The following is a 21,974-nucleotide window of genomic DNA, read 5'->3' on the forward strand; positions in this document are numbered from 1 at the left end:
TGAAGTCAAGATCTGGATGATCCCTTTTTTCCAAATTCATCTGGAATTTGAAAGGCTGTTGGGGCTCTATCTCTAGAAAAAACTGAACTCACTAGCAGAGTTATGAAACAGCTCTTTGACTGGATTATTTCAATGGATTGTTTTGGAAAGAAAGCAGGTAAGCTGAAACCTACTTGAAAACTAACACAGTTCAATTGGCTGTCCTATAGGCCAAGGACCTCCGTTTTTAAAGTGTGGGACAAAGATGCACTATGCAAGATGCTAAAATCATATCCTTTTAATCCTTTAATCTAACAAGCTCTGAGCAAAAATTCACCAAACGCAAGAGAAAAAACGAGGACATGTTTGCTTTAAGCTTTGGTTGGGAACCATGAATTAGAGGAAATTCCTCAGCAGGCAAAAGAACTGATTATACTGAAAAAATCCCATGTTCCCTCTGCAAAGCAACCACCACCAAGTGGGCAAAAACACACGAACACACACACTGAAATGAAGACAAATGTACTGTTTTCAACTTGATTTCTATAAATGGAAAAAATGTATAAAATCCATCCATACATTAACAGATACAGGAAGTTACAAGATCCAATTCACACCTAAAATAATAGTAATCAGTCCATTAAAAAAAATGGGAAATTCCACCGCTGTAATTTTACAGTAGTTACTACAGGGCAGGTACCAAAAGATTTTTTTCAATATGATTAAAAACTATTGGCTATCTTCCCTACTTCTAAAGCAATGAGACAATTTCAACAGATACATATTGGGCGGATTGAAGTGTTTCTGGCTCTTGCATCAACATGGAATATTCAAGATGCATATAATTACAATGTTCTATTTGGACATTCTCACCTCCAGGAGAGGGCTAAGGACAATAGATACCACTCCAAAGAAAGCCTTAACCCGTTCCAGAAACTGTAAAGTTGACAGACTTGGGGTTTATTGTTTTATGATTTGCAGTAATCCGGGACCACTCAAAATGTCTCCCCCCTCAGGTCACGCAATTTACAAATAGTGCAAAGATTGAAGGGATGTTTAGGGGCCTATGGAGAATGCACTGGTGGGTCAGTCCAGTGCCTAGTGGACTGACTGATGTTCACATCACATAGGAACTGTATCTGGCAGAAAATTTCCTCTCATACTCCCCATTGCTGGAGGTCTCAGACAGGTCAAGAATTAAATGAAGGGCCTGGAAACTCAGCTACCCTTTCATCCTAAGGGTTTAGAAATACTGGCAGGAGCCAGTCTGTGAGGAAAGCTTGCCCTGTTACTGCCTGTGCGATATCTGTGACTAGACAGAGGACTTCAGTAACTGCCAGTCTAGGGCTGGTAAAAGATGCCTGGTTCAGTTTAAAAAAAAAAAAAAAAGTGTGCTGGGAATGCAGGCACCTCAAAATCCCAAAGGACAGACGTATTGTGTTTTACAGGTGTGAACCACAGACACAGACAGCACAAGGCACCAAGCTGTGTGCATCCACCCAACGCATCCCAGCATTTCTATGAACAAGTAGCATGGGTGACCCTTTCCAAATAAATCAAATTGCAGACTCCAAATGAGGTGGTCTGTGTTTAAAAAAGGCAGGAGAAAAGGATACAAAGCTAGTATTGCAATGACAACTATTCCCCTTCAAAACAAAAGGCCACATAAAATAGCATAACTCAATTTGGCCATCTAAAACACAAGACCGGATATTCAGTTATTAGGAAGAAATGAAAATATTTTTACATCCAAAGAGTACAACAGAGGCTGTCCCCTTCCCCAGTTACAGGTAGTTTACCCAGGAAAAGGTGGTTGGGGAATTTAATCATATTTGCTCATTTCATCTAGAGAGGGTCAGACCTAAAGAGGAGCTTTTCAATAAGAAACAAAACATCTTGAAGTCATTTTTGCCTTTCTCTCCTTGGGATTGCTGTGAGGACTAAGCACTTTCCATTCTTCATCAATGGACACATCACTCTTTTTGGCACTGTGGGTAGAATTTCTTATACATAAGAATTTCCTAATACATAATTTTGCCTTATAAAATACATGATTGTCTAGTCATGCAATTCCAATAGCATGAAAGAGCTGCAAGAGAATTCACTTACATCTTTGAAACCCCTATATACGGAACCTTCCTGACACTAAAGTGTTACTCTGTAGGATCCTGGAGAGTTAATTCATAAATGCAATTTCTACATTAGAAACCTTTTGGGAGGTTTTGTGGGGAGGGGGCTGATGACTCAGAACTTTGAAATGTAGACAGATTTTTGAGTTGTTGAAAAGAGCTTCATTGAATAACTTGACTAAAGAATAATGTATCAATTCAATCAAATAGAAGAAACAGAAACAGGTGTGTGGGGGGGTTCTCATTCTTTACTCCTGCCCCTGGAGCTTTGGATAACGGTTTCATTGCTACTGCATTTTCCCTAATTGGATCTTCTTCCAGGCTTCAGAGGCTGTGAAAATGCATGAGTCAAGGATCCCAGCTACAGTAAACGTTCCTCCAATAATGGCGCAAATCTGAAATTTACAAAAAGAGAGAGTTTAGGGATTTTGTTGATGAGACAGACATTTACACAGCTTGAAACCCAGGGAAAAGGTAAGTGCTTACAGTTATTGTATTTGATAGAATCAATGGGTTATTTTGAGGGGGATCAATGCTGGGGAGATGGTTACATGTCAAGGCATGGGAACTACCAGTCCTACTGAAGGGGAAAGGAACTTATTCACAATACTATTAGCCCATTCTCTCTGCCAGCCCTATTCAAGGATGAAATCACCAAGTTAAACACAATGTCACTTGTCTGGTGTGTATTTACAAGAGTCCCCTCTTTATCCCCAGTATTACAAATATAATTGGATTTTCCCCTAGAGTGAACCTTAATCTCACTTTGTCTGAACCCCCTACTTCTGTTATCTACTTGAGTAAGTACCCAGCCCCTTCATACTCCAGGTTCATGCATAAGACCATTTAAAATAGCTTCAATCTGGTACATTTTAATCTAGTAGCTACCCCAAGAAATACTCCAAGGATTCATCACAGTACTGACACAGGACACATCAGTTATTGCTTTTGAAATGTGCACCTACTATGTAGGGGACCTCCAAAGCATGTCCTCACTGTTCCCCAGCCCACCTCAGAGAGTATTAATATACTAGCACAAGGAAGAATTTAAGGCAAAGGAATCTGACCCACCAGTTTCTATCATATGTTCCAATAAAAAGTACAGCACATCTCAAATGTCTAATAAAAGCACCCTTGTCTCACCTTTGTCCTTTCCCATACTCTGCCACTATTCCAGAGACAAATATCTGAGCAGCCTCCCAAGACAGCAGCAGAAACTCTATCATTTGGCACGTTAAATACGTCTGAACAGAACGCTAAAAAATGTGCCACAGGGAACAATGTTGCATTGGCCCCCAAGGAACGGGAAGGACTTGTCACATCATAAATCCATCTCTAACTTTTAGGATTCTGTGGTATAAATTGCTCCTTCCCCTGGATGTATGCAGTGTTGCTGTAGCCACGTTGGTCCCAAGATATTAAAGAGACAAGGTGGGTGAGGTAATGTCTTTTATTGGACCAATTTCTGCTGGTGAGGGAGACCAGCTTTTGAACTTACACAGAGCTCTTCTTCAGGTAACCAGAAGAGCTCTGTGTAGCTCAAAAGCTTGTCTCTCTCACCAACAGAAGTTGGTCCAATTAAGTTATTACCTCATCCACCTTGTCTTCCTCTGGATCATCTTCTATGTAGAGTAGCCCTCTGGAATCTCACTACTCTCCCTTCCTGCTGACTCACTGGCCTGGTAGTGATTCTGTCCCTCCACACACTCACCTCACTTTGGTGGTTCTGTCCCTCCGTAGTCTTGCAGTTGATGGTACAATATCCTTTCCTGACGCTACTCTTATTGACAAACACCTCTCTCTGTTTCATAGACTCAGCTATTTTCAAATCTCAGCAGAAAAATCTCTTCTCCCTTATGGCACTTAAATCCCTCCCCAACTAGCTTTAGCACAATGGCTTTTAACTAGGCTTGGCAGGATTTGATTTAAATGGTTAGCTGACAGTAAAAGTCGATTTCACCTGACACTCCATATATCCATCAGTAACAATCAGCAAATGCAGCCTCTTTTTGTGCCTGCAAAGATCCAGGGTCACCGGCCCTATGGCTATGCATGGAGCCCCCTGCTGTCAAGCTGTCATCTCACTCACTCACTGGCTGGGAGCGTAGGGGGTTATCCCCAGGGAGGAGCCATTCAACAGCAAGATGGCCTCCCCTGTGGCCAGGGACTTGTCCTCCTCCTTGCAGTCCTCTGCTTTGCCCTGCCAGGACTGCAACCGTTCCCCCACCTTATGCTTGCAGGGATCGGGAGTCACTAGCCCTGCAGTCACGCAGGGCGCCCCTTGCAGCCCTGCTGTCATGGGCCCCTGCAGTCCCGCTATCAATGCCCCACCACGGTTGCACAGGGAGCCCCTTGCAGCACGGCTATGAAACTGAACATTTATTTTAAACCAATCAATCAGAAAAAGGTTAAAAATAAAAATCTGTATCAGCCACTGAATTGACAAAAAAATAAAAATCAAACTCTGGCAAGCCGACTTTTAATTTAGTCACCACACAACATCTTTCCACTGCACCTTTCTATCATCCATAGCTGTCTGCCTTCCCTTATTTATTGTAGAGCATTTTGCAATGCAGGGCGAACGTGTGTTGTTCAGCTCGTAAAGGACGGAGACGAATAAGAGGTAGAGCTGGCAGCAGCACAATAGTTAAGGCATCTAACACTTTCCCTTGTAAGAGCCCATTTTCAATTGTTTATGACTTTGCCAAACTAACTGTTCAGGCTGAAGTTTTCCATTCTGGGTGTCTAACTCAGGCTGAATTATTTAATTAATTAAATGTCAACACAAAAGGAAAGAAAAACAAGCTTAGGGAAAAATGTTTTTCCAGTGTTAAAAAACTCACAACTATTTCACTGAGAAGCTCTAGCACCTTCATGCTTTGGAGCAAGGACTAGAAATGTCACAGAGGAGTTGCCTTGGAAGTCAGAGGTGTTTTTTGGTGTCCCTATGAAATTTGTCTGAATTCTAAGCCTTGGAAAATCACCAATTGTACTTGCTCACTAGAAGTTTGCAAAGAGCTTGATAGCAAAATTTTCTGAACATTCCATGCCCACAGAGCTCTGTAGCAATCCTGCTGAGCATACTCCACCCCACCAGAGCTCACAGCATTCTCTGGCCTGGGGCTGACCAGGACTTTCTTTGCAACTGCTCCTCACAGCTGTTGCGGGCCATTGTGGTGCCCAGCACCAGAACTGTGTGCACGGCGACTGCCTTTCCCGTGCTCTCAGTGCTCCCTCTGCAGGTGCCCAGGCAGCGTGGAGAAGGAGGAAACCTGACTTGGGAGGGTGGAGGATTAAAGTGAGGGCAGGAGCAGAGGAGGAATGTGACAGAAGGAAACAATTTGGGGAGGGCTGGGGACGTGCTAGGGGACAGAATCAGAAGAATCCGTAATTACTAAAGCATATTCTTCTCCAGAACCTGGGAATCCTGAGTCCCAGTATTCCTCTGTTGGCAAATACCTGTAAAACCACCAATTCAGTGTCTCATCACACTCTAGTAGCTGGTGCACACAGCAATAGCAGGCCAAAATCATTTAACACTTAATTAGCTTAAAGAGCACATGTCTGTTCTGTGGAACTAATGGTTCCAATTGTGCTGATGGCCCATGATGGTATAGGGATCAATATGGTTCTACGTGGGGTTTTTTCCAGATTGCTTTTCGAAAAATTTGGGAAATTACATGAAAAACCCTATGTTAAAAGAACACTTATGTTTAATAGTCACATGCTCAAAAATTAGGAAACAACAGCATTAAGGTTGCTAATGCAACCCTAATTCCCCCTCTGCCCACTCTGTCTGCATATATATGAACTTTGATATAGTCTTTAATTACATGATCACATACTATTTTTCACAAGACCTCTGCCTCATTTAGGCACAGGATGGATGGTGTTCCAGGAATGAATGAGGGCTGTCTAGTAAATGAGGCTGTTGGCCCCGCCTGCTTCATTTGTTACAGAAGTTGCAAAGTGTGTGGTGAATGAGGCAGGAGACTACAAGAAAAAATAAGCAGTGGATTTTATGGTTAAGGAAGTCAAATGCCACCTTGGAGAAATGGATTCTTATCCCTGCCTCTACCAGAGTTCCTATGTGATGCTGGGCAAGTCACAACCAAACTTTTCACAGGGGGCCACTAGCTGTGTGTTCCTCATTTTCTGAGTGCCCACCTTGAATCACTTGGGGCCTGATTTGTGGAAGTGCTGAGTGCTCACAGCTGTGGCTAAAATTAATAGGAGCTGTTCTGTGAACATCTAAAATGTTAAGTACTCCGAAAAGTCAGGCTCTGCGTGTCTGAGTGAGGGCATCCAAAATCTGAAGGCCAAACTTCTGGCCTACTAGTCTCTTTTATAATCAATATATCTCCTTTATATTGCTTCAGTTCCCCATCTGTAAAACAGGGTTGATAACAACCTGGCTACAGAGGGATGCTGTGAGGATAAAATTAATAAATATTTGTGAAGCATTCAATACTACAATGATGAGCACCATAGAAAAGCCCATGAGGAAATTAATAATTCTGTATTCAGTGCGAGGTTTAAATTGTATGCAGTAAATAAGGCATGGGCCAGACCTGAATGATGGGGATAAAAAGAAATATTGAATAGATATCCCATCAGTGAGCACCATCCATCCTGGGCAACGAATGAGGCAGTAAAAATAGTATGTGTTCATGTCATGAGAGTCTCTATAATAATGCATACGAATGAGGGGCCCAAATTAAAGTTGCTACGGTTTCTAACTTATGTGTGCTTGCCTTTGCAACCTTAATATTCTTTTAATGTAGTCTTTTTGTATGTCATTCAGACTGCAGCCTGGGGTGGCTCACTGAACGATAGTGACTCTTGGAGCTGGTGAAAATGAACAAACTGCAGTGCTTCCTTTGCTCAGGAAGAGGGAGGATTTGGACACATGCCAGATCTTAGAGATGGATGGGAAAACAGAATAAATTATTTAAAGCTTCAGGGCGAAGGGTCAGCAGCTATAGGGAAGTTAGCTGTGCAACTTCGCTGGGAGGGAGCCAACCGCGATTTAGGCCTATTGCACCATATCTGATTTGCCACAGAACAAATCCCACTGGTATGCCACACAGATGAGCAGCAGTGGCCGAGTTAGGTAGGGAGTTTGTTACAGTAATAAACAGCTCTAATGATAGACTAATGATGAGAGAGAGCAGTGGGGAAGAAATCACTCATTTATAAACATATTTATAACCAGTGATATTTGCGTCCTATGAGCTCAGTGAAACAGCAAGATGCCTCAATGACGGAGGGGCCGGGTGATGTGTTTCTTGCAGCACAGCTGGCATTCTGGCAGATGAAAACCTCAGAAACCAGAGCACCTGTCAGAGACTTAATTCATAGTTTTGGGGAGCGAGTACACTCTCCACACTCTGCCCCTCTCCCTTGCCACCCCTCTGAATGTGACGCATGGTGACGCTTCAGGGAAAGTGACAGCTGAGGAGGTGGGCTATTTCAGTCCACAGGGGATCAGCTGACAGGAGATTTTACACCACAAAAAATGCTTTTAGAGTTTGCATCAGATGGTAGGAAAATCTGACTTTAGTGCCGCCACAAGAGGGTGGGGGGAACTCACAGAAGAATACATATTCATCTGCACAGCTCTGTACTGCTGAGTGCTTATGACTCACACACACCTGGCATTTGGCTGGACTCTGCCTCCCAGCACACACAGATTTTGAGTTTGCTGTGACCAACAAAAGAGGCGATACACAAGGTCTCTCTCTGGGTCAATACAGAAGCGATGCTATGTAATTTATTTGTCACAGTCCACCAGTGAGGTTCTAATATGTGCTCAGAGTCCCGTTCTATGGTGGGCCTCACGGGAAGCAGGTACTACACTATTAGTTATTTGTGTCGTGCCATGGGTGCAAAGGAGCTTTATAGATAGAATGACCAGCAGCTGCCTTAAGATATTTACGTCTATCCCACCATGGGGGAAGACAAATAAAAGAAGGGGAGTACGGGTGCAGGGAGACAATAGTGAGCGATCATGTGATGATAACATGGGCAGCACATTGGAGAATTTTAACAGATATGATTAGGGGACTACAGTGCAGTTGCTAGTAATGGAAGGCTGCATGGGTATAATGAAGGGAAGATGAAAGAAGGGCAATGGCAACATGGCTCTGTCTTCCCTAAGTGAAATACCATACTGAGGATCTTCAGGGTTTCTTCATGATCAGATTTTAAGAGCAGAAGGGGCCACTATAATCATGTAGTCTGACTTCCTCCATAAAACAGGCAATACATTTGCATCCAGTAATCCCTGCCCTGAGCTCAATAACTTGTTGTGGAGCTGGTGCGCATGTATTTAAAGCAAAACTCGGTGTTATTCTAAGAGAGCTCATGTGATGGGGAGTCCACCACGCTCCTCAATAAACTGTTGTGATGCTTAATTGTGGTCACTGCTAAAAATTTGCACCTTATTTCCAGTTTGAACTTTTCTAGCTTTGACTTCCAGCCCCTGGATCTTCTTATGCCTTTGCCTGCTAGAATGAAGAGCCCTCTAATATTAGGCATCTTTTCCTAATCTTCCCTTGGGATTGGGGATTCCTACATTGCGCCTTTGTAACTATCTGCTTACTCCTCCCCCAGAGCTAATCCTGTGGACTAAAAGGCTGCTCTCTGGCCAACCACCTAGGGGAGCTCACAACTGATAAAATGTGAAATGTTGCATATACCTACACCTTTATCCACCAATGACTTGTCTACACTGCAAAATGTCACTCTGTTAACCAACACGTTAACTACCATGATGTTAAAGACTCTTTAGACAAGAAGAAAAGGAGTACTTGTGGCACCTTAGAGACTAACAAATTTATTTGAGCATAAGCTTCCGTGAGCTACAGCTCACTTCATCGGATGCATTCATTTAGACAAGGAACGTCAAGTTTAACGTTGTGTCAGCTGTTTGTGACTAACTATAGGGTTCACAACCGGTTGACATGACGGTAATCATGGTAGCCCTGGTCTTCACTTAGTGCTAAATTGTGCTTAACACTATTTGTTAAAATGGGATACTTAAAGCATTTTCTAGCACAATGCTTTTTGCCATGTATAGATTAGACCTCTTGCATGTCACAGAATGAAGTTCTTAATGTCACTGGAAACAAAAGGTGCGGCCACAAGCTAACAAGTGTTAGACTAGAACAGCATTGCAGTTCGGATGGCAGTAATGAAGGCCATAACGTATGGTACAGCGCTGTGTGTTCTGATGTATCAGTCTCAGCTGCTTTGGGATTTTAAAAAGAAATTCCATGCTAGTGCACGATGTCAGACATCCTCTGTTTATCCACAGAACAAATATGGTAAGGACAACAGCAGCACAAGAGTCCACTGGAACTATATTGCGTAGTGCCAACACTTCTTTCTTACCTGACCTCCCAGCACCTCCCTACACACAGCTGGTAGATCTTAGCACCCACTAGTCAACATCTACATCATTCTTCCAACAGACACCCATGCTTAGGGTTCCTACAGACTCAGAAACTAAAAATTCAGCTGCCTTTGTGGTAACAAACAGGTTTACATTTACAACCCTACCAAAGCCTCTCAGAGTCCAACAGAGTCTTCTCCCAGCTACACCTCCAAGAACATATTTCAGAACTGCAGTGTTTTTGTGACGACTGTATGACCACAGTCTAGTAAACAGGCTGCTCAATAAGGAATGGCAGGTGCTCCCTCCATAGCCCCCTTCTGTGGTTTTTAACTAAGCATCTGCTGCATAGGCAAGAGCTGAGGGGTTTCTGAAGCCTGCCCCACTCAACAATAACTCCAGCTGCCACAAGCAGATAATCTTCTGTTGGATCAGAATGCTGTGGCCTCAGCATGCCAGTGACGATGAGCCAGTCTCCGGGGCAATCGTGATGCAGAAGGCCAGGCTGGTAATACTACTTGGAAGAGCTAGAATGATAGGAATGATGACAGATCATCGTGTGTCACTGAGATAGGACAAGAAGGCTGAGGACCAAGGCATCTTAATCCCCAGCAACCTTGCTCTCCCTGATCCTTTCACAAAGCTTCCCCACACCTGCATCGACAAACCGAAGAAGCCAGCACACACACACACAGGGGATCAAACCAAACCTTAGACTTCTCAGCCTAGATAAACATAAGGGAGACATGACCTGGAACTGCATCCTGGCCAGAGGGTCCCATTGATACAGCAAAGATCTGCATGGTAGGTAAATACAAAAGGTCTGACACACAAGTGACATCAGCCACCCTCAAGTAACAGGACTAAAGCTGCCATGGATGTACTGTTACCCTCAGGTCTCAATATAACAAATATTAACACAACAGCCCAAATGGAGCTACTTAAACTTGGAAGGCAAATTTGGTGGTAGTCAGGGGAGGAAAGTGAAAAGTCTGGAACATTCTCCCCACCAGCTACTTAGACAATTTTGAAGCACAGTGTTTTATTTAACACAGATGCTACAGTTGTTCCCAACCATAAGATGACCTCTTAGCAACAAGCAAATAGACATGATCGTGGACAGCAGTGCGGAGTACTGAAGTATGGACCGGTCCCAGGTTCCAAACCATGCTACCTACCTCCCCCAAAAAGAAAAGACCATGGGACCACAATTTGGGAGGGAGAAGGACAGCAAGAAGCATTAGCAACCAGGTTAGTAAGCCCTAATGTTTTAACCTATTGACCACACTCTGAGACCAGGCAGACATGCTAATTAAAAAAGGGCCCAAACCATGAAGTTCTGGATCTCAACTCTTCTGCCTCAGAGTTTGGGGGTGTTTTGATCCATCTCTAAAGCTGATTGAAAGGAATTTAACGTTTATTGAGAACTCCAAAAACCGAAGCCTCCTAGGGACAGAGCACAGCACATCTAATAAAGCACCATTTATGTTTACAATTCAAATATTCAAACCCCAGTTCCAAACTACAGGTCTTGGGCACCACCAAAGTCAGGTTATTTCAGTCAGTTTATCATAAACACATGAAGCTTACATGTCCCAGCATGTAATGCTACACATTTTTCTGAGTAGCCCAGGTACACAGCACGATGGGTCCTTTAGTCTGTACAAGCTAGGTCCCATTATTAGAGAGGGCGTCTGCTGCAATCTGCTCTTATTGTGTGTCAGTTAGGTTTTGTCCCCGTGTTCCTGGCATATTGCCAATGTGCCTCCCTTCCCTCCTAATGCAATGGGCAAAAAGAGCATGGGTACCGCTGGTGCAGGATATTTGTCATTCTTTTGTGCCAAAGCGGTTAAATCAAACCATCAAAGCTTGATCCTCTCTTATCGGATGCTCCATTTTTCCGTCCAGTTTCGATACGTGTAAGCCGGCTGAGGAAGAGCTCAGCTTTACTCTCAGCTCCTGTCATAGTGCTCTGAAGCAGGAACTCAGTTCCCAGATTGGCAAGGAGGGCAGGGGAAGAGCAGGAGAGGGCAAGAAGGAAGAGTCACAGGCTTAAAGTAACTCACCGATGTGATAAACCTGTACAAAGGTTGCCGCCTCTCTGTATATTTCACTGTGATGGGGCTCAGATCATAGCGAAACCAGATAGCGGGGATAATGCGGCCAGTGTGACTGTAGGCAACATACTCCTGGAAAAAGAGAGTGGGGAGAGAGGAAGGCAGAAAGCGTGAGCAATTTTATTTCAAAGAAGTTGATCTCAGAACTGACTCCACTGGGCTGCTCCTCATTCCTACCCAGGAAAATTGCAACATTCTATCAGGAGATAATAATTACCCATAACGATTACACTAAGAAGAGTAACTTGTTCATTTCTGAATGACTATACTCAACAATACTGACAGCATGGTGATGTGGCAGAGAACAAAAAATGCCACTCAGTATGACCCTAATCCAAAGCCCACTGAAGTCAATGAAAAAAAAAAAAAAAAAAAAAAGACAGTTTTGGATCAGTCCCAAGTGGATACATGGATTTTCCAAGTGGTTTTAGATAGAGTTCTAGCACTATTAAAATTAAACTGCAGCTAACCCACTGGTAAGTTAAGCAATACAAAGGGAATTTAATTTACACCAGCTTGTCGGCCTGCCCCATGCATTCAGAACAACAAAGCTTTCCCTGTATCTGAGGCCCCAAGCACATTGAGATACAAACAGATTTTTGCCTGCCCAGTGCAAATGGGACAGAGCCGTGTTTAAACCATGTTAAGAAACTTGCTCTAGGCAAGGAGGGGACCTAATGTAGCAGAGAGTTTGCAAACACCTTTTTAAATCTGTTGAGCAGAGACACTCTTAGCTTCACTGTGGACAGGGCCCTTTAATCCACTTCCTATATAGCAGGTACATGTGAAGTATCAGCCAAAGGGCAGCTCTCCAGCAAAAGACAGATCATCCACCATTATGGAGAAACCAGCACTGCAAAAGGGATTTCTAAAACCTGCTTTGAAAATACATCTTAGTTCTATCAGGTCTCACCAAGAAAACATTTAGATGATTTGCTGTATAATATTTTAACTCTGCCCTCAACACAAAGATAAATACCAGCCACTGATATGAGCAGATGGACAAGTCGAGGAGGAGAGTTCTCTTTGAGATACAGCAAATCTTTGAGAAATACCTGAGCATGCCCTCACATTCTGGCCCTTATCCCAGCAGACACCCCTTCCTGTGACACGTGTGCCACTTTTGACTGTTAGACCCAACTCTTCAGGAGATAGGGACAACAACAACCCTAGAGAGGTGGATGAAGGACTAACAAAGACGTGTCCACAGGTATAACACGAACAGGATGATCTCTTCTCAGGAAAGGGAGAGGGAACCAACTGAAGCAGCACCATCATGCTCCATCAACCCCACAGGGATTTTTCCTTCCTTTTGAAGTCTCTTCCAGAGGAGGTGGACTGAGCTTCAGTGGACAGAACAGGAGGGGACCCAGACCAGCATATTTTAAGGGCTCCTTGCAGAGCTAACTGGTTGATGCCAGAACTGTAGCGGTGGCTTTGGGTGGAGAGGAAACAGAAGATCTAGGAGATAACGTAGGAGAGGAAACAGACAGTCTGCACACATCTCCATCATGGTAGAGAACCACCTCATGGCTAGGGCATCTATACCAGACTATTCCAAAGACTTCCTTCCGATTCCTGCTTCCCTCTTATCAGCATGGGAGTCTAGAGCAGAGGCAGTAATCAGAGACCTTTTTAAAATGTACAGAAAATGCAGACGCAGCTCCATTTGCCTGAACTCTGGTTATGAAGAGAACAGTTTTGACAGAACTGACCTCATTTTTTCCTTCCTTACCTCCGCCCTCAGCAACACAGTCCTGATGATACAGTCTTGGCTGAGGGCCCCAACTGCAATCCTGCTCACAGAAGTATCGAGATCAGCAGCTCAGGATGTATGTTTTCCTAATTAATTTCAGAACTTGTATTGCAAGAGAGTCTTATCTGAAGAGTGGTTGTAACATTAAACAGAAAGAATACATTCTATCCAGGGAGAGAAAGCCATCCAAACTGTCAGGACACTCTGTACAGCACAAGCAGAAAGCACAGAAGACTATCACTAGTCTTGGCACAGCTCATGAGAGCAAACTAAATGAGTGGATATTTTAGCAGAATGGCAGCCTCAGAACCCTCAAGTAGAATGGACACAATAAATTTGCATGCAAATGGTCTGAAGGGAAGTAAGAGCCACTCGATGCTCCACTGGGCCAATGCAATCAAGAGATGTCCTGCAAAAACATCCACAGACATGAAGAGCAAGAACCCTGCCCACCTTCGAGTGACTAGCAAAGGGCAGTACTCCCATAAACAATGCATTATGTTTGCGCTATGTGTTAAAATAATAGTTAATTTTTCAGAGTCTAAAGGCTCTTTAAAGGGAAAATAATTAGCCCCCAATCAATTCAGTCATAGGAATGGCCTGCCAGGTTCCCACACTGTAAAAAGAAGGAGAGTACCAGGCAATAAATCTCTCTGAAACTCCCACTGGCCACTGTTTGCCCTTCCAGGCCAATGGGAGCTGCAATCGGCCGAACCTGTGGACGCGGCAGGTAAACAAACTGGCCCGACCCACCAGGGGGCTTACCCTGGAGGGCCTCGTGCCAAAAGGTTGCCAATCCCTGATCTAGAATTACTTCAGGCAATGAAGGTTTTAGGTACAATATATATGGACTTGAGTTAAGCTCACATAGGAGAGAGTGAACTGCAAGGCAACAACTCTCCAGAGAAAGAATAATTAGCACCAGGCGCTGAGAAAAATTCTCATGCTACTATAATGTAGCAGGTGCTAAGTATAGAAGAGGTGACTGCAAGAGTCCTTGTTCTAAAGCAATTCAGTTCCCCACTCTTCCAGCAGAGGTTACTGTATGCCTACCAAACACAAATGCTTTATAAACAGAGCGCAATACCAATAGCATGGATTGAGCTTTGTAGGTAAAGAGCTCCCTATGAACTCATTGGGTTTTTCTTCCACAATGGCCAGCCTATGTAACAGTCACCTCCAGCCTTACCTTGTTTGCTACAGTATACTGGTATGAGTACCGCTGTTTGCCGCTTATATCTTCATACACGGTGGGGACTATCTTCAATATATAATCATGAGATGCAAGGGCTATGAGGCAGAAAGGGAAAGGATAGATTAGCCAGTGAAAAAGCTCATGCCTCCCAGAGGAGGGTGGGAGCTCATGACAGCTATTAGTAAAGGATAGGGGTGATTTTGGTGGTAATGGTGGTAGCAGTAGCAAGTGGGTGGGGGTTAGAAGAGCAGTATACAGATGCAAATACCATAAGCCCCCTGCTCAGACTTGCAACAATCCATGTCATACCCAGCTAGTCCCTCTTGTAGCAGATGATCATAATCAAGCTGCAGAGAATGCCACCTACTACAAAATCCAGGGTGCAAGAGGGGAGGTAGCAAAGGACGCTGTGTATTAGGCCTTCCCTAGGGTCAGGAGTGGGAATGGAAATCCCATTCACTGATGCAGGGATTGTTTTGATTGCTTTTCTGGCCCCCTAATCAGTGTTGCATTAATATCCTGGTTTTTATTTTGCCTTTGCCCACCATCGATGGGCTGGCTAAGCCCTGAAAGCACTGACAATACATACGGTTTGAGCTGAGTTTGTCTGCTCCCCCTAGGGCATTGAATGCTCCATGAATGTTCTGGACCTGGAGAGCGAGAAAACACATACAGTGGTTATATTATATACTTAGTGCTTTTGGCTTTTGCTTCCCCACCTTTGAAGGCTCCAGTTTGACTCAGTCTTCCCGAATGCAAAGCCTCAACCCAATGAGAAAAAGGCACAAATTATTTTCAGTGACCATTACCACAAGGATTGGCTCCAATTGGTGAGGTTGTAAGATCAATCTCCAAAGATCTAACATTAATGTCCACTCTAAATTGCTTCAGCCAAGGGAGCACTCCCAAATTGGAAGCGACTGGTGGGGAAACACAAGTCAGTCTGAAGCTTTGAGGTGAGTCGCCATGGCAAACGATGACATCATCACACACCAGTCTGCGTTGGTGGGTAGTGTCAACAACCCATAATTAGGATCAATCTCCCAGCTGGAGAATAAAAGCTTGCACTAGCAAGCTCTCATCATTCTATCACATGCAAATAAAACGTAGAGACTATAGCCTGCTGGGAGTCACACTTTAAAGATTCAAATTCAGGGCAGAACCTGGAGCTTTCTATAGCTTTCACTCAGATGCATTCCTAGAACAAACACACACTATTCTTGAAAGAGGGTAAGGCGACATGCCAGCTAGGTCATCCATTCCTTAGCAGCTGGTTCCAGGTATGCAAGCGTTAGGCACTCCCAACCCCTCACCACAGATCAATTGGATTCCCCCATTACTCCCCACTCCTCTAAGGTACAGGCTAATGGAATTAGTTGAAAACAATAAGGACCAACATCCACTAATAGAATGATTGATTTGGGAAATTTCTGGAATGGTGAAAGCTATACAGAGGTCCTGAAACTGTAGTCAGAGGGTTGCAGTGGTAACACATGCCACATTAAGATATACAGAAGGAGAAGAGATATCCACTAGCCGGGAAATTACTGACAGACAACAGATAAGCAATTTTGTTTGGAGGAAGAGTTGTGTCCTTCTAGCTTTCACTGCATTAACAAGTCACTGCACCAATTTGCATTGCCCACCATCCTGCCAACAGCTGTAAGCACTTGACTGCATAGGACACATCCACCTGATCCTACGGCATGTTCCCCTGATCAGTATTCCACAGCAAGATGGTTTGGGAAAGAAACAAGCTAACAAGGTCCCTTATCAATATCCTAGGAAAGAAAATTCTAGCAAGACAAATTCCTTGTTTCTCATTAAACTGAACTGATGGAACAGGTAACACGCAGGTGACAAACATAACTGGAAGCACAAATGGGTTTTCTATAATGTCTTTGAGACTGCTGGTATCTCAAAAGGCTTGCAGTGTCGAGTTGGAGAGTAGCAGTGTAGTAACTAGGCAGGCAGACAGCATTCTGTGCTATAGCTCACACATCCTTGGACATCTAGAGAGGGGGAATATTTGACTTGGCAACAGGGTTAACCTCAGCTCTTCTTGATACATGCGATAGGAGTAAAACTTCTACTAGGAAAGCCCTTTGAGACAGGCAGAAAGGCCATCACTTTAAAGGTCTCATCTGAAAGATGGCACCTGTTATGACACAGCAGCTCTTCCAACCACTCCTTCAGCATCAACATCCAGTAGAAGTCCTGGCAGGAAACATGAAGCCTCAAGCCTCAGATCAGAGGGTAGAGCACATTAATAGCTGAACAGTTAATCCTGGCAGAATCAGGTACTTTTTGAAGACAACTCTGAATACTTTCCTTCTCCAAAAGGAGCCACTCTATGAAGTGACTACACAAAGGAATTAATGGTCAAGCAGAAGTGTCCTCGTATTAGGGATACTTTGGGGGCAGCTCAGGATAGGAGTCTGCCTAATAACTGTGACCTCTACATAATCTAAAGGAGGGAGCATATGTCAGTGAGGAAGCATACATGCTTGATTTACACGAGATGCTGGCTACAAGCGACCAACCACTGCAACATGCCAGCAGAATGCCTGGTGGTTTTCAATGTCATAATACCTTGAAGAGGTGGAAAAGCAAGGCAGCTGGTGTTTAGCAGGCATAGATGCATGGATGTGTGTATGGACTGCTGGCTTAGCTCAGCATATTTACAGGCAGCTGTGGTAATTCAAAACTAGTTCAGAAGGGATGAGCTCAGGTAAACATCTATTTCAGAGGACTGTCTGTGCATTATATAACTCCATGAACCATCCAACCCTTCCTAAGGTACACACAAGACATCAGAGTTAAGTTTAAACTACCAGGGTAAGGCCAGGGGAAGATGTGTCACTCAATAATAGTTCTAAGACACATGATACATATAAAAGTTCCCCCAATTTCCTTCATCTTAGTGGGTAGCATGTCACTTGCTTCTGCTCCACTTGGTACTTTGGCCTGGTCTACACTAGGGAAATTTACAAAACGTTTTCCTCCAATTCAGCTTGAGCCACTATTAAAACCAATCGGAAACATAGTTTAGACAAGGTTCCAGCAGCCAGACCAGTCTTAAACCACTATTTCAATTAGACTTGCTTTTCAGAAAGTTTAGCTAAAATATTGGTAAAAATGGGTTGCTAGATCCTTGTCTGAACTCTGGTGGTCACCTGTTTTGATGACAGTTCAGCTGAAACAGCGCTAAAACTGGTGGGATACTTTTTGTAAGTTTGCCTAGTACAGACAAGGCCTAGGAGGCCATACACAACAGCATACAGTCAAGGCACAAACAACAGACTTTGGGGGCAAATGTCCAGTGTCTGGAAAACATTCCAAGTTCTTCCAATGTCAAAAACCCACAAGCTGTAGATATAATGTCCTGGGAGGCTAGGGTTCGAGAAGGCATAGTTACAACACAAAAAAACCTGCCCTTTAAATTATTCCATTCTTCTGTGTAAACAAGGAGAGCGAGGATCCCAGACCAGTAGTTTACTGAGAGCAATGTCTCATTTTTGTGCCACAAGCAGGGGGGTGCCTGGAAGATTCCACCCCCGCGACGCACATCCCAAATTGGACAGGAGCTAAGCCCAAGGCTCCGCGCAATCATAATTTGATCATCAGCAACATTTACAGTGAGCGGCATCTGATTTTGGTGACTCACGTGAACAGAGCTTATTTTGTGGGCACAGCTTGAAGGAGTACCGCCACCATTTCCCAGCCACCTTCCAATCTGGTCATGGATGGCAGGAGATAGCCCCATTTTGCAGACAGGGAAACCGAAGCACCGAGTTGTTTAATGATTTACCTAAGGTCACAAAACATCTGTACGATACAGGTAAGTGACTAGACCCTGATCTACTGAACACCAGTCCCATGCACTAGAGCACGCTGTCAGAGTACTGGAGAGAACACCCCCGCCCCATTTTGAGCTCTGCACTTCAAATTCAGGCAGTACTGAGATGAAATGTAGAAAAGGTTAATGAAGCCTAAAGTAGCACAACCACTGAGACTCCAGTGGGCTTTTCACTATTGGAGAGAGGGGATAAATATTCTCCTAGTCTGTCAGCAAATGGAGGTGGGGAGATCCCTTGAGGGATAATCTGGGAGGTTTTTGCAGTTGGAGTTTATGAAAAACTCACATTTCAGGCCACGACACAATAAGGAACAAGGGAATCAGGCAAGCCCTTCAACCCACTATTAAATCAGCAGATGCCCTAAGATAAACACTGAAGAAAGCTCACTCATATCCAGATCACATTAAAATGATCCACACCCCCCACCTCACGAAATCACTCAGGATACGTCTTTTGCTGCAGCTGGAGTATGCTTCCCCCAGTGCAGACCCACTAGCTCTGCTTCAGCTAGGATGCTAAAAAAACAGGGTGGCTGTGGTGGTGGCTCAGGCTAGCCACCCAACTACATACCTAGGAGGTCAGGTGAGCTTGTGCATGGTTGGCTAGCTTGAGCTGCCGTTCATGCTACTGTGGCTACACTGCTATTTTTAGCATGCTAGCTCAAGCAGAACTAGTGCATCTATGTGCCTGCTCTAGGAAGCACACTTCGCCTGCAGCGTAGACACGCCCTCAGTGGCTCTCACTAGTGCTTGCTCAGACTTGCTAGAAGCAGAGTAATGAACATCTCCTCCCATGTCACATACCCTTTAGCTCATGGGTTTTGCTTACTGTGCCAGCAGCACGTGCACACACATGCATGAAGAGACGGAGGTGACCGAACAGCATGTGTTATTTAGAGGCATGAGATTTCTGAATCAACCTGTAATGGCACACACCAATAGCCAGCTACATCTGGGAGAGTGGCAGACTATATGATGTACTAAATAATTCTATGCTGGGGGACACAATGTCTGCAATCAGACATCTTCTGCCTGTTCCCCTCCATGCCCAAAGCCCTCCAATTGCCCAGCCTTCTCACCACATGCATGCTAACACTCTCCGAAGACTGCAGGATGCAGTGGTGGGAACATTCCCATATAGGATGTTTCCCATGCAGTCAGCAGTAGCCCCTATTTGCACTTCCTCTTATAGTGGACCACCATGTCTACTAAAGTTAAGATTTATTTTTCATACTTTTCAAAGTGCTTTACAGACATTAAACCTCCTAATCAATATGCTAATATTTCAGTGCTCCAACACAAGACATGTCCTAAAGGAAGCAGGAGCAGAATGAAATAGAGGACGACAAAGCAATGCTTTAGACTCATTAGCATTACAAAGATTTTGGAGTACGCAGGCATGTGTGGAACAGGGAGCAGCATAATGAAATGTCTGTGTTGAGGAACCAGGATTACAAAGAGGCTCTGTTTAAGCCATACTGGGGGGTAAGTCATGGAATAGGTTTGTGCACGCACCTTTGTATCCCTATGAAGTCAGCTTTCTGGAAGCAAATTACAAAGGTGTGAGTTGTCTCCATTAAGAAGTCAGGAATTGTGCAATAACATATAGCACACCAGGTGAAACGCTAGCCATAGGGCAAATGCACACATTCACCTTCTCCCCAGCTGTAGGCTGGCAGCTTTGAGCAACCACTCAATTTGTCCTATGAGAAGGGGGAAGTTGCTAGATGTCTCACTTTCTAATCTTTGATCTCCCTTAGAAGTATAGCGAAAGGAAGGGCAATGGGGCTAGAATTTTTTGCAGTAGCATATGCTCTCAACCACCACACCTATGGTATTGTAGTCCCTTGATGTACATGCCTAGCCTCCACAAAGCCGCTAACTGAAGCTACATGTGCAAAATGAATATTCAAAGCAACTTGCCAAGTGCTGTAGCGGGGAATCTGGACTCAGGATTCCTAAATTCTATTCCTAGTGATGCCAGTGACATCACAACCCTTTTATGCCTCCATTTCCCATCACCATCTGTACAGCAAGGATAGGGCTACCTATCCACCTTTTCAAAAGCACTGTGAGATCTATAGATGAAACACAGCCACAAAAGTTTTAAGTTCTCTATTGTGAATGAGAATACAGCTCCTCCCTGCCCTTCCCCACCACACACAGCCCTTCTGTAAAATGCTCCAAAATGTAGTAAAAATAAGACTGGTTCCTCTGCCCCTGTAGGCAGCAAGATGGCCCGGATGGAGGACTCACCTGTAACTTATCCCCAAATGAGAGTTTGTGGATGATGTGCGTCATGTCAGGATTCTGAGGCTGTGCAGTGGCACTGTGTGTTGACACATGAAAGTTACCTGGAACCTGCAGTCAGCCAATCATTCAAAAAAAAAAAAAAAAAAGGAAACACATGACTATATTTTATTTCCTTAGGCATTATTAGGTATCACACCACAAAATAGGACCACAAGGATAAGATCATAGACCCGTCTACTCTAGGAACGGCCACTACTTGATGTTTCAGAGAAAGTTTGAAAGCCCATAATGCACCTGGCCAGCGAGGTAATGCTGCACATAGAGGGGAGATCGGCTTACATCCCAAAATAGAAGACCCAAGTGGACTTATAAACACATTGCATACACTTATTTTCAACAAATCATACCCCAGCATTTCCAGGTCCCAAGACCTAAGGCATACCTTCCCTTTCGCCCATCAAAATGAAGATCCACGATTGCCGCAGGTGAAAAATAATTGTCTAAAATTTTTCTCCCACACTCACACTTATACATGGACCCATTATTGTTTAGCTGTGTAAAAAAGTCCTGGGTACTAGTCTTATATATATAAAAAGAGTTAGAGGCTTCACGTACATACAAACTGGTCAGATTTTCAGCTTCCAGCCCTGACAGCGGCCACCTCAAGAACAGGTTTTGTTAACTTAGGGAAAAAGAGAGTTACCTTTTCTGTAACCGGTGTTCTTCAAGATGTGTTGCTCATGTCCATTTCATATTAGGTGTGTGTGCTCGCCACATGCACCGGTGCTGGAAGATTTTCCCTTAGCAGTATCCGTAGGGGAGTGCCTCTGGCGCCCTCTGGAGTGGCATCCGTATGGCACAGTATAAGGGGCGCCACCAGCTCCCACGACCCTCAGTTCCTTCTTGCCGGAAACTCCAACAGTGGGGAAGGAGGGCAGGTTGTGGAATAGACATGACCAACACATCTCAAAAAACACCAGTTACAGAAAAGGTAACTGTCTTTTCTTCTTCGAGTGCTTGCTCATGTCCATTCCATATTAGCGACTCCAAAGCAGTACCTCTGGAGGCGAGTAGGAGTTCACGGACATGTAGATTGCAACACCACTCTGCGGAACCAAGTGTCGTCCCTGGCCTGCTGAGTGATGGCATAATGAGTCATGAATGTATGGACAGAAGACCTCGTTGCAGCTTTACAGATGTCCTGGATAGGGATGTGTACCAGGAAGGCCGTCAAAGCGGCCTGCGCTCTCATCAAGTGGGCTGTGACAATCGGCGGTGGTAGAACCCCTG

The 21,974-nt window shown here is 44.2% G+C and overlaps 1 protein-coding gene across 2 annotated transcripts in view; it reads right to left on the reverse strand.

Moving 5' to 3' along the window:
• Window positions 1–262: 262 nt before the first annotated feature.
• Window positions 263–21,974, reverse strand: part of ERGIC1 (endoplasmic reticulum-golgi intermediate compartment 1) — a 102,455-nt gene continuing 80,743 nt past the window's right edge. For both annotated transcript variants that reach the window (XM_077823881.1, XM_077823882.1), the window contains exons 6-10: window positions 20,688–20,792; window positions 15,162–15,222; window positions 14,567–14,667; window positions 11,571–11,693; window positions 263–2,503 (exon numbers count right to left, since the gene is read on the reverse strand). In XM_077823881.1, coding sequence (XP_077680007.1) covers window positions 2,396–2,503; window positions 11,571–11,693; window positions 14,567–14,667; window positions 15,162–15,222; window positions 20,688–20,792 — 498 coding nt within the window. In that variant the 3' untranslated portion in view covers window positions 263–2,395. The remainder of the gene's footprint in view (window positions 2,504–11,570; window positions 11,694–14,566; window positions 14,668–15,161; window positions 15,223–20,687; window positions 20,793–21,974) is intronic.

The sequence above is a fragment of the Eretmochelys imbricata genome, chromosome 8, assembly GCF_965152235.1.
Source record: "Eretmochelys imbricata isolate rEreImb1 chromosome 8, rEreImb1.hap1, whole genome shotgun sequence".
Lineage (NCBI taxonomy): Eukaryota > Metazoa > Chordata > Testudines > Cheloniidae > Eretmochelys > Eretmochelys imbricata.